Source organism: Phoca vitulina, unplaced genomic scaffold (genome assembly GCF_004348235.1).
Source record: "Phoca vitulina isolate PV1807 unplaced genomic scaffold, GSC_HSeal_1.0 scaffold2, whole genome shotgun sequence".
NCBI classification, from domain to species: Eukaryota; Metazoa; Chordata; class Mammalia; order Carnivora; family Phocidae; genus Phoca; species Phoca vitulina.
In genome coordinates this window covers 36786931-36800408 of record NW_022589705.1, presented here as the reverse complement: position 1 = coordinate 36800408, position 13478 = coordinate 36786931, and the positions used below count along the sequence as shown (strand labels likewise).

Below are 13478 nucleotides of genomic sequence, written 5' to 3'. Positions count from 1 at the left end.
TGTCTTGCTTTATCCTCATTGATACTATAGTGGGCAGGGGATAATTCTGATATTTCCTTTGTTCTCCGATCATGCCCATAACACCCAATTAACCTGGCAAACTTAATTACATGGCTTGGCATCCTTACCTACCAGAGTACACTCAGACATAGGATAATGATTTTTTTTTTTTTTTTTTTTGAGAGAGAGAGAGAGAGAGGCAGAGGGGGAGAGGGAGAATGAGACTCTTAAGCAGGCTTCATGCCCAGTGCAGAGCCCAGCACAGTGCTCCATCTCACAACCCTGAGATCCAGACCTGAGCTGAAATCAAGAGTTAGAGGCTTAACTGACTAAACCACCCTGGCGCCCTGGGATAATGACTTTCAATTCAGTAGATCTATGTAGATGAGCGTGGGGCAGCATAGTTGGTTCTCAGATGCTGTCCCTTCATTGATAAAGCTCAACTCCTCTGTTGTTGGAGGCTAGACTGGCCTGATTATCTCTCGCTGATGGAGCTTCATGACATCACTTTGGTTTAGTTTGGTTCCTACTATTGCTGGTAATCTTGGCTTATGTGATGGCCTCCACTTAGATAGTATATGTGATTTTCTTGGTGTTTATAGAATTTCCTTTCCATCTTGGCCCCTTCTATTCTTCAGAGAAGGACAGTCATGTCGCCATTTAACCTCACCTTTATTCAACCCATTCTTTTAGTTGTGTATGATTTTGTTTTGACCTGGCAACCTTCTGGGCAACCCTACAACTTTTGTCCACTTCTCTAACTTTCCTGAAGTTTTGTGTGTTCCTTCCTCACTTTATTCCTAGGCATGGTATCTAATAATCCTTTCCTTCCCTGCTGTCAAAAAATACTCCAGTAGGCATGCAGTTTGCAGGAAACTCCAAACAAAAATAGGTCTAGTCTCTATATTCAGATTTGGCCCAAAGTCAGGGGACATATGTCAAGCATAAAAATTGGCTCATTATGCTCTGCTCTTATATATTGACGAGATGTGAAAATCCAGTCACACTGGCATTTGATCTGGGATCAGAATGATAATTTTACTCTTACTATATTTCTGCTCCCATTACCTACAAACCTTTCAGAGTACTTGTCCACACCTTGTCTTCCAAAAGATAGGGGAGCCCCTGCCTGTTTTTCACTGGCAGCTAAAAGAAAAGCTTTTCAGAAAGAACACTGCTCTCCTCCAAAGGTCAAGGACTCTTTTTTTTTTTTTAAGATTATTTATTTATTTATGTGAGAGAAAGCGAGAGAGAACACAGAGGGAGAGAGCACAGAGGGAGAGGGACAAGCACGCTCCCTGCTGAGCAGAGAGCTCGACGTGGGGCTCAATCCCAGGACCCCAAGATCATGACCTGAGCTGAAGTCAGACGCTTACCTGACTGAGCCATTCAGGTGCGCCCAGGACTCCTAGTTCTAAACCACTATCCCTGGCCAGGGGCTTCCATCTCCACTCCTCTTACGGGGCTACAGCTGGTCCTACTGTCTCTTTATCAGACCCGTGGAAGTGTCAGACCCAAACTGTTAGTGGCCCTTTTTCAAATGTTTGGTGCCCAATATTTCTTTTACTTCATTTCTGAACTAAAGATGTATACTATTCTGGGACAACAGGATGTATCTCACCTAACACTGTCTCATACAGCTGAATAATAACATTGACAACAACATATAGCTGAATAATAACAACAAGAAAAAACAGTAATAACAGCGACAATAATAATAATTAGCCACGATTAGCCCAGAAAACCAGGAATAACTAGAATAAATGGATTCACTTCAATTCAGTAATTAAGGAATTTCTGCTGCTTTTAAAGATACTAAAGAAGATAAACGTTATTCAGTTTTAGAGTAAAACTGAGGGGCCTCATCCATTTCTTAAGTAGCCTGACCCTCAGGTTAAACGGAATGATTATCATACTGAAACTATGGAAGATAAATAGGTCCATTAATTCCAGACGAGGACAGTGTGACGTTATTCATTTAGGCTTCTAGGAAAGTTAGCAGGACTCATTTTTAGATAAGCCCATCTAAAGTCTGTAGACTTCACTATAAGATAATCCAAAGTTATCTTTTCCCTTACATAAGCAAAAGTAAAAAACAATTTCAGGGAACACTTTCCATTTCTTACTTAAGAGAAAAATACTCCTATTTTTCTTGTTTTGACTATAATTTCTGGCCCACTACTTTTCATCTTAATTATAAGAATTACTGATTCAAAGAACTTTCACTTGTACCAAACAATATCAGAGATGGTCCATTCTGTAGAGATGGAACCAGGAAAATTAGAATATATAGAAAGTGTGTTTACACAAAATACTCCTATTAGGGCAACCCATGAAAGTATGTGGAAGGACAACATTCAGTCTATATTCTCATGTGGGTTGAAAATTTTGGAAGTATAATAAACTAACTCTGAAATTGTTTTAGCTGAAATCTAGCCAATGGTTTCTTTTTATATTACTGGATTCACTGGGAGAATTACAAGCCATTTTCTGTGATGATTAGGAAATATAGCCTCTGAATTCACTTTATTTCACCCATACCATTAAAAACTAAGCCTTGGTGAAAATTCTCTGCTTTACCTTTCAAGTCTTTCTCCATTTAGCAGCTTCCTTACAACCACAAAAACACAAGGGGAAAGAGTGAGGGAAAAAACAATTCAAAAAAGATAGCTAGCTTATGGTCAAAAGATCTGGGACAAAGTTGTCCAAAATATTGTCACAGCTCCTTTGCTGACAATTCATTCCATTCTAGAGCCTTGTCAGACCTCCCAGGTTCATTGACGGACTATTATATTCAGAATGGCTTTGAAAACCTACAGCACTTAGAAATGCTCTTGAGACATCTAAAAATGTCTTTATTTAGAAAGGAACATATAACACCTGCCAAATTTGTAGGTTTGAAACCACTTCCAATAAGAATTAAAAGTCCCTCTTCCTCACTGAAATGGGACTATCAATATATGACTTGTCTGCTCATGAGAAATAGTGGGTTCTTGTCTCTGATGTCGCAATTTAGTTTAAAATCACTTTCATGATGACAGGGTACATGAGGATGATAAAATTATAAAGATGACAGTCTAATCTTCAAAGATCACTGATCATTGATAAAAGATTAAATAACGTAAACACCCGAAATGCCAGATTATCACCTGCTTGGCAAACTCTCAGTATTGAAGTATGCTCAGACATTACTGATAAGTGAGAAATGCTTTTCCTATATGTTATGCAGAAATATCTCCTCCTCCTCAAGGAGGGGCAGATGAATTGTAATACCTCTGATTTTAAGATGTATATATATATGTTTTTCTCAATCGTGATGAATATATATAAAATGTTAATAGATGACATACTGTAATGTGCTCAGAATTATTGTTTTCCCTCAGAGTAATGCCTGATTGCTGTGAATTTTAATCATCACTTTTCGGAATTCCAACCAATGTTAAATATACGTACAAGAATGATTAGACATGCTGGTCCTATAAAACTCCAAATAAAGTTGTTTTCTGTGCTAAGCCAACATCTGAAAAGTAAATAATAAATCTATAAATATGTTTGTATGTACTTCGCAAAGCAACATTTTCAATGATACATGAAGCATATTCAGAATTGCATTTCAAATACTTATGAGATCATCTTAACTTACACTTTGGTGGTGCCATAATATCTATATCCCAATGATGCTGAAAATCCAACTACCACAGCCGGGCTGAGATAGCCAAAGATATAAAAATTCTTGTGCAGAAAGCCCTTGTTGTAGATGACGCCCACAACAATGAGATAGAGGTGGATGCCTTCAATGCACATCCATGCAAAGGCAGCTAAAAAGAAATAATGCAGCAGCCCGGCAATGATTGAACAGAAGAGCTAGAAATCAAGGAAAGAAAGAAACCATAAGCACTGTTTGCTTTCACATTAGCATAACACAAAATCCCGACTTTCTCCTCAAATTATGCCACTTGATATAATGCCTGATCACGTTAAAATACCCTCTCAAGTGCCAGTTTTTTAAGATGTCCCACTTCCAGCTGAGCTTCATCAATGTGAAGCCTCAATTGTGAAGAAATCTCGTGATAGAACTAAGTTACTGTTCTTGTCCAGAGAGTTATGCTTTTATACATTTATATCATGTGAGAAGTTGTGGATTTGTCACATGTAAACCATGATATCTTAGTGAATGTGTTATGATTTAAGTTAATTTCTGTTTTGGAGACGCCTTTACTCTCCTTAATTTTATTCATGCTCAAAGAATGAAAATTATTGCTAATACTATGGTAAATGAAATATAATAAGTGTCTTGATTATTGTGGCAAACATTAAGTTTACAAAACAAACGATGATATATTTTACAAAAATATCCATTATGGAATCACTTTAAGTTATAAGATTGTCAGGTAAATTTGAGATGGATTTCAGTTAAATATTATTTATTAGTACTTACTTCACACATAGAATTGGAGTTAGGCTTATAAGAAAGAACAGAAGAAGAAGTACAGTTACACACTTCTGTACTAATAGAACTAACAATATCTATTGCTGGAAAGAGAACATAATACAAACTTACATACCTATTGCACTTAATAAAAAAGAGTACAATCCAAGCATAATGAGATTATATACTAAAATATATTGGGGAGTACTATATAAGGTTGGGAACAGAGAGGTCACTAGTGATCAAAATTTGGGAACTACTTTAGTGAGGAAGTAAGACTGACATATGGCTTGAAAATGGGAAGAACTTGAGAGGTGAAACAGAATTGAAAATAAACATTCTAAGGAATACTTTGGGGTAAGGGTAACGGGGAGATGAAACTGAAGGAGGAAATAGGCATTGGAGGATAGTGGGTGCTATACAAAACTGGCAGGTGTCAGGACTAGCCCTGCAAAATAAAAAAAAAAAAAATGAAGTTTATAGTCTAGAGTATACTATTTAAAATAGATGTTTGGTGGCATCTACTTCAGAAGAAGAACTTGATAATTAGGCATTAGTGTCAGTATTTGAAAGATTTCTAACAGGGATGGAAATATGGAGGCAATTTAATGTCTTGTGGCCCCGAGGATGCACTTCTCCAGTCTCTACCTGCATGGAGGGCAGCTGACCTAGAGCTCTAGCTGCTGTGTTCTTCTTTTCCACAGGCTGCTACACAGAGGAGTCCTCTGCCACGTGACTCTGGCTCAAGGTCTTCTCAAAGGACTCCTTGCAACCACGCTGAGCTTTCCTGAGAACGGCAATGCTGTGTAAAATGCTTCCACCTACTACTTGTCCTTTCTTCCTTCTCTCCTTTACTTGGGGTCAGACCTGCATCTCGGTCGGATGGCTCTCCAAGTCTCTCTCTTCCCATTATCTCTCAGTCATTTTGCCTAATTAACTTATTGCACGTTGAATTCCATTTTAATGTCTGCTTCTAGGAGGACCCAGACTAACACAATATAGAAATTGTTCTGTAAGGCCCTCCATCAGTAACGGGGGGAAATAGGTAGTTAGGAAAGTGCAGTGACTAGGTGGAGCCAATTTGTCATATTTCAACCTGTGAACCCACTGCTTTTCTATTCAGTCCCCGTGTTAAGATAAAATTTTTATTTCTAATTCTCTCTTTGTCCCTTCTGCCTTTGTTTAATGCCCATGTAAAAAACAAAGCAAAAAAAAGGCTATTTCTTCAGTATGTTGCTAAGTTTTCATTTGTCCCAATGATTCGTCATAACAAGGGACATTGTGCTTAATGAAATTGACAGGCAGGTTTTAGATATGTTAGCATTAGCAAACTTAGAAAAGACTTAGGAACAAAGTATATGGTACGTTTGCCCATTAAGCTCTTAATTATAATTCGTGATTCTATGACATATATATTTAGGAAAGTACAAATTTAGAAAACAAAATAGAGAGTAAGAGAGATCTACGTACCTTATTAGTATTTGTATTGATCCCAACAAGAAAAACTAGTTCAGCAAGGAATAGGTTACAGCAGAGATTTTTGTGAATTGTTGTTCTGGTGCTTTGAATTTCACTGAAGAACCAGAAGGTAAAAATGCATATGGAAAGGCAAATCAGTGAAATAATTATTCCTAGTTGAGTGATCCTTGTAAGAATATTATAATCTTTAATACCCTAAGGGAAAATAATAATAAAGCTGTTAAGAGAATAACTCAGTAACTTGTCAAAGGAACTACAACATATAATGAACTTCCTTTTTTGGTGAAACATTAATCAAAATGTTCATAAAATGTAAAAATACAAATGTGCATTTAGATGAGAAAAATTTTGTACCTTTGAAAATGCTCAATATTCAGGGAAATCTGATATAAATCATGTAGCACTTTAAAAGTTCTGTAATTAGTGCTTTTTTTTCCTGGGCATAGTATATATTAGTGTATGGTTTAACAATGTTATCGTCATCAGTTTCATGATATTAGAAAGGCAATTCATTATTGTAATGTGAAAATGGTTAATTAAAACAGATTTATCAGTGGTAATAACAAGTCTTATTTCTATGCAGCAATTCATCTAAAACACATTAAACAACGGTATCAGAAATGCTGAATATATAGAATATCAAAACAGTAAAGTTGTGAGACTTTGAAATGGGAAAAGTTGGTTTTATTCTAACCAGATGAATATTTATATCTTATATAGAGAGTAGAGGCTTCTTTGCTTACTTAACATTCAGGAAAAAAGTCTTTATGACTGACATTACGGTTAGGCAGATTTATTTGGCCACATTATATATTTGATGGATTCTCAGTAGACATGGAAATGAACCTATAATTTAACGAAGATTATGATACAGTGATATAAAATAAGAAATTGTATAGTGTAAAAGAAAGATATTACAGATACGAAAAACAAAACCTACTCACTGTAGAGAGACCTTTCATGTTTAAAAATCTTGTACATTTCTACATTATTAAAACATTGTAATAGTTATAAATGCGCTAGTACTTACTGACCTGGTTTCAAATATTTTTAGCTAATTTGTAACTGGTAAAAATAAACTTTCAATACAAAGGCAAAGGCCCTTAAAGACCATGATACATTAAAATGTAAGTGGTTTTTAAAAGCAGCATCTGCCTTCAGCTCAGGTCATGATCCCAGGGTCCTGGTATCGAGCCCCGCATCAGGCTCCCTGCTCGGCGGGAAGCCTGCTTCTCCCTCTCCCACTCCCCCTGCTTGTGTTCCCTCTCTCGCTGTATCTCTCTCTGTCCAATAAATAAAATCTTAAAAAAAAAATAAAAATAAAGCAACATTAAAAATTAAGAGTCAATGGATAGATATTTAATGCACAACCTACTAGCTATCATAGACTAGGTAGGTCCTAGACAAAAAAAATAACCTAAAATCCAGTCTAAATATGTCATACAAGGCAGGTAAGAAAACAAAGACTAAAAAAGATAGTTTTGGGGTTTTATCAGTTAACTAAATATATTTGCACCCAAAGAAACATAAAAAATTAATTCTCTTGCCTGATGTATGTAAACAAGAAAAAAAAAAAGAAAACAGGCAGGTTTATAAATACGAAATGATGGAAAATTGTCTTACAATGGAAGAACCAGAAGACATCAGAATTGCAAAATGTGTCAGGTGGTTACAGCGGCATGAGGTGTGGGTCTCATTTGAGGACAGCAGCTCGCAGCCCTCCAAAGACCAGCTGCCATTCATCGTGTCAGACGAGTAGCTCCAAAATGCACACTGACTCCTATAATTATCTGTGGTCTGAAAAAGAGACATTTTACTGATGGAAAAAAGAGAAAGAATTATATATATAGCATCACACTTCTCATATTTAAAATACCATTTCACGTATCAATATAATTACAACCATGCCTAAAAAGTAAAGCACAAAATCAATGCTAATAAATGAGTGCTGGCATTCTGTGGAAGAACTGAAGTTACTGCAACAATGCTATATTTTATCAATTCCTGTGTCACAAAAGTTGTGAGAATTATGTATTATCAAATGAGATCATTTAGAATAGTGCACAACACATAATTATCATATGATCTTTATTTGATAAATGTTTACAGAGAATATACTGGGTATTAGTCATTGACCCAAGTACTAAAAATACAATACTGAACAAAACAGAAAAAGCATTTGCACCGCTGATTTTAGGTTCTCATAAGATGAGAAATTATTAAACAAGAAAAATAAACCAGGGGAAGGAGAGAGAAAGTAGTTGAGATTGGTTGGAGGAGGCCTTTCTTAGGAGATGATATTAAAGCAAATACCTCAGTGAAGTTAGACAGAGAGAGTAAACCCTAAGACTTGGGAACAGAAGGTTCCGGATGAAGTGGAAAATGGAAAAGTTCTGAGTTGAGACTGGATAGGAATCTTCCAGAAACACTGGAAGCCACTATAGTTCGGGTACAGTGAATGAGATAAAGAGCAGGTGAAGACAAGATCAGAGATAAGGTCTGATTGCATAGACTACAGGATGGTTGTTTAATACATAGAGTTCTCTTTATCACATATTTATATTAAGTGATCATAACATAATATTATGACAGTTACTTTTAATATTCCTTTGAGGTAATGGAGAAGTATGTACTAACTGGTGAAATTGCAAATAAATTACCAGGGAATCAGGAAACTGAGGGTGTTATATATGAGATAGCTTCTATTTTTTTAGGAAAACAATGGAATCCAAATTTTATTCTCAGAAAGAGGGAAACCATGAATTATGTAGGTCTGTCATCAAAAGAAAATGATAAAAATTCATAGGGGTCATTAATTTGAATGGGAACAAGATTTGAACAGAGAGGAAGATTAAGAATAACAAAGTTTTCCCATGAATTTTGGTGAAGAATTTTTATTTAAATGTGTGTTGTGTTTTGTTTTGTGATTGTGTCAGAGATTGGTGAAGTGGGTTGTCCTTGGCATCTCTTTAGCTGCCAAAACAATCCATAAGTAAAAATTGCAGAAAAACCCATCAGAGCATGTGAAAGAACAATGTTTTTGTTTTTTTTTTAAGATTTTATTTATTTATTTGAGAGAGAGAATGAGAGAGAGAGAGAGAGCATGAGAGGGGGAGGGTCAGAGGGAGAAGCAGACTCCCTGCCGAGCAGGGAGCCTGATGCGGGACTCGATCCTGGGACTCCAGGATCACGACCTGAGCTGAAGGCAGTCGCTTAACCACCTGAGCCACCCAGGCGCCCCAAGAACAATGTTTTGATTCTAGTGTCAAAAGGTCAGTTAGCATCTAAAAATATCTAAGTTTCGTTTCCATTCTTAAAACATTTCACACCCTCTTCTGAACATAATGCCTACCAATGTTTAGGTTTGAGCTACTATTTTCTTTATCTTCTATACATTTAGTTTCTCTCTACATTAGATATCTTTATTTACAGTGACACATTTGTATTGTGTGTAAGCATATATGTTCTTTTAGTCCCCTCCCTCCCCCCATAAACATGCAAATACAATTGTCCAGCTTCAAGGGTCTCCAAATGGAGCATCAGGGGTACTTTAACCACGTACTAGGACTGAAACTCTATCGAAAGTCCAAGAAACCATCAACTGTAAAAAAGCAGCAAATAATCTATGATCTTTAGTTTCCTCATTCATTTTTAGATATATAAAAGAACCGAATACTTAGTTCTTTCTAGTGTTTATTATGATGGAGTTTTAATTACATATGAGCTTGAAAAAGATCTGAAATAACAATAAAGGAATAAAATGGTTTCCGCTAATTTCTTTATGAAATAATGTAAACTTCTCTGTGATTTTATTTTAATAAAAATTTAAATCCCTGCAAATATTATTTTAAATGGCAATTAGTAATCAAACAACTCTGTCATTACACAAATGACATTTATCTCTTTGGCTCTGATACATTTTTATAACTCATTCCTAAAAGGTATGGAGACTTCCAAAATGAACAATGTAATTAAAAATAAAATTAAAATATAACTTAATTTCAGAGAATCAAATGTGTAAAATTCCTTGATATTTATTAGAAAGATTACAGAGCACTGAAAGTACAAAAATGTTTTATAGAAAAATTAGTTGAAACTACTCTTAATTTTTAAACTCAAGAATTCACATACAATTAAAGTGACAATAAAAAAATGTTCTCTTCTCTAAATGTTTCACACTCATAACCAATAGTAACCAGAAAAACAGCTTACCTTCATGTGACTTAATGTAAATGTTATTTTTTCAAGTTCATACAACGTGGGTGGGTTCGAGCTAATTGAGACTGAAATCACTGAAGAAATGACTCTTTCTTCCTCTTCAGAATTATCAGAACTTTGAGGTTCCAGTAAGTTGTCAGATGATGAAAACAAGGGACCGATACTCTTATAATATAAAAATGCGACTGCAACATTGCCTATCAATCAAATAAGTGTATTTAGTGAAATTCTTATAAAACAAAAATATATTTAGGCTCTCAAAATAAACATAAAAATTTAACAAAGTTTTTTACTCTAAGGCCAGTCATAAGAATACCTAGACACTAAAATGTGGATCATAATAAGTGCATGTCTATATAATCAAATCATATTAAGACATATTCCCTGACCTCCATGACTCTGAAACTGATCATGGACGGTAGCATTCCCTTTGCACAGGCTATATTTAGGAGAAAAATAGTCCTAGATAAATATATATCCAACTCCTGACTAAGAACCAAGGTATGCAATGTATTCACTTAAAAGATTAAAATTTGGAGTTACTACTTCGCTATGCAAAGATAGCAATTAGAAAGATGTTGGAAGAAAATTATCACTGACTTGGAGTATTAAGGAAGTTGAGAATTAAACAAGTTGTCAGACACCACTGAGTTCCACCTCATGCCCACTGAAATGTTTCCTATTTAATATTGATGACATACAGTTATGCAGTCTCCAGGTAAGAAATTTACTGCCTTGCCAGACAGCTATTTATCTCTGCCCCTTGACACTCCCCAAACGCAGTAAATCAGCATACAACCAGTACTAGAAATGCAACCTGATCAGTACAGATTATCATGTGACTATTTTCCCTTAGCCTAGACATTACACCTATATTAGTGGATCTCAAATTGTCTTGATTTTTGAAGCAGCTCATTATTACTGATATTAAGTATGTGAACAACTTAAAATCTAGATCTATTGTCTTTTTAAAATTGCTGTTGCCACTTAGGTCATACACTTCCTCTATCTGTTGTACAGAATTATGGACACAAAATTTAAACGACTTTGCTTTCAGAATTTGTTCTGGTTTCAGTCATCGCTCCTACTTGTGTGGCCATGGATAAACTGTTTTGAACTTCAGCTTCTTCATTTAGAAAATGATAATAGTAATACTCTAGCTACTTACTAGGCTAAGGTGGAGACCAAATTAAATAATACACGAGTCTTCTGTAAAACTTAAGGTTCTATATTAATGTGATTATTGTTACATTTTTAAACTAGAAACATTATATGTTCGCTTTATTTGCTAGGACAACTTACAAAGAACTCTTTTATATTTGTTTCCTCAAATTTGTGACACCAGAATAATGTGAAAGGCATAAAGTCATCAAAACCATAAATACAAACGTTGATTGTATCATAAAATACGAAGAACTGTGCCCTCTAGCGCCATCTTGCGTCACTGCGAGTGTGCACCTAATCTCAGCAGGTCTGCCCAGAACCCCTGAGCGCCAACCCCAGTCCCCAGCGCGGTCTCATTTCCGCTCCAACAAGGTGAAAGAAACTACCATGAACCGGGAGAAACTCGTCAAACTGCTCAAGTGCGCATTGGTGGGAGAGAAACTGCTCGCCAAAAGAAGAGGGTGGTCCAGAGAATGGCGCCGGGAGATGATAAAAAACCTCAGTTCTCCTTAAAGAAGTTAGGGGTAAGCAATATCTGTGGTATTGAAGACGTATGTTCCCACACTAAGGAACAGTGATCCACTTTAACAAGCCTCAAGTGCAGGCATCCCTGGGGGCGAACACTTTCACCATCACAGGCCAGGCTGAGACAAAGCTGCTGACAGAAATGCTACCCAGTATGTTAAACGAACGTGGTGCAGAGTCTGACCAGTTTAAAGAAGACCCGTTAAAGCTCTGCCCACATGATCTGTGGATGGAGAAGCACCACTTGCCACTGGAGAGGAGGAGGAGGATGAAGTTCCAGATCTTGTGGAGAATTTTGATGAAGCTTCCAAGAATGAAGCAAACTGAATTGAGTCAACTTCTGAAGAAGATAAAACTTGAAGAAGTTACTGGGAGCTGCTACTGTATATTAGGACAGCTTTTTAAAAAATTCTGTTCATGTCTCTGATAAAATCTAGATCTCTAATATTTTTAAGCCCAAGCCCCTTGGACACTGCAACTCTTTTCAGTGTTTGCTTAGACACAATTTGTTCTTTGCAGCTAATTAAGCTGAAGAAGCCTGGGAATAAAGTTTGAAACAAGGTTAATGAAAAAGAAAAAAAAAAACTAAAACAACTGTATACAAATCTGAGTCCTTCCACATGACACACAACGTCACAGTAATAAATAATATTTTTGGATATTGCTATCTATGGTTATGTGAACTAGAAATTGCCAAAATACATCATGATTCATGTTTTCTTATCTTATCTAAAAAGGTATCACAAGAAACATCGCTAAGAGATTGCTGAAATCTATGTATATTAGATAAAAGCATTTTCCTCAACTGCCAGCTTAAGAAAATTTATATCGAAGAAAGAAATGAAGTTAGTCTAACATGGCTGGGCTAGTGACATTATGAAGACTCCATGTGATGACAACTAGCCCAGCCTTTGCCGTGGACAGACCAGGGCCTGAAGCAGGATCTGAAAACCTTTTAGGTCAACTTGACTCAGTCCAGTGGATGAACCAGTTCATATCACAGTGACTTCTCAGAAGTTGCAGTAGGAGCTGCTCCAAAATCAAATGAAGCCCCGAAAAGATAAGATGGATCTTTTAAATCTATTAATCACTCCTGTCTTTTCTCAAGGAAAATATTTAACATCAAATTTTTGACTTTGGGTAAAATGTGATTCTTGCTGCATAGAATGCTCCAAAATCCCTTCTTAGCTCCGTTCTGAGTATTGTTTCAGTATTTGTCCATTCTCATCATTTGAACCTCTTCTAATTTCCATGATTTCTCATTAATTCTCGGCTTGATTTAGCTTTTAACTCTCTTATCAGATATGTACCTTCATTCAGTAAATGAGGGGTTTATTTGCTAATGACAGGAAGTAAAATTCAGTCTATAAAAAAAAGATTAAAAATCCACCTGTTCTTCCATGAACCTCCCTTATTTTCCTAATAATGACACTATGCAGATTTTAACTTGAAGCCTGTGTTTTATTAATGAATTTTTATTGGTAAATAAATAATCACATGTAGACACCATAAAGCAGATTTTATCAGTTTGTTAGACTTGCCCTTATTTTTAAGATACAACCTTAAGGAAATCAAATTTTCTCTCTGTGTTTTCTTGAGAACTGACATTATGGTCTCTTTCAAGTGTCAGAGTTTGCATGCGTGATCTTCAAATATAACAAAG

General features: G+C 35.9%; 1 protein-coding gene across 1 annotated transcript in view; it reads right to left on the bottom strand.

Moving 5' to 3' along the window:
- ADGRL4 (adhesion G protein-coupled receptor L4) overlaps positions 1–13478 on the bottom strand; it is a 108247-nt gene that overhangs the window by 26418 nt on the left and 68351 nt on the right. The window contains exons 9-13 of the mRNA XM_032425274.1: positions 10121–10323; positions 7532–7705; positions 5900–6103; positions 3644–3864; positions 3454–3520 (exon numbers count right to left, since the gene is read on the bottom strand). Coding sequence (XP_032281165.1) covers positions 3454–3520; positions 3644–3864; positions 5900–6103; positions 7532–7705; positions 10121–10323 — 869 coding nt within the window. The remainder of the gene's footprint in view (positions 1–3453; positions 3521–3643; positions 3865–5899; positions 6104–7531; positions 7706–10120; positions 10324–13478) is intronic.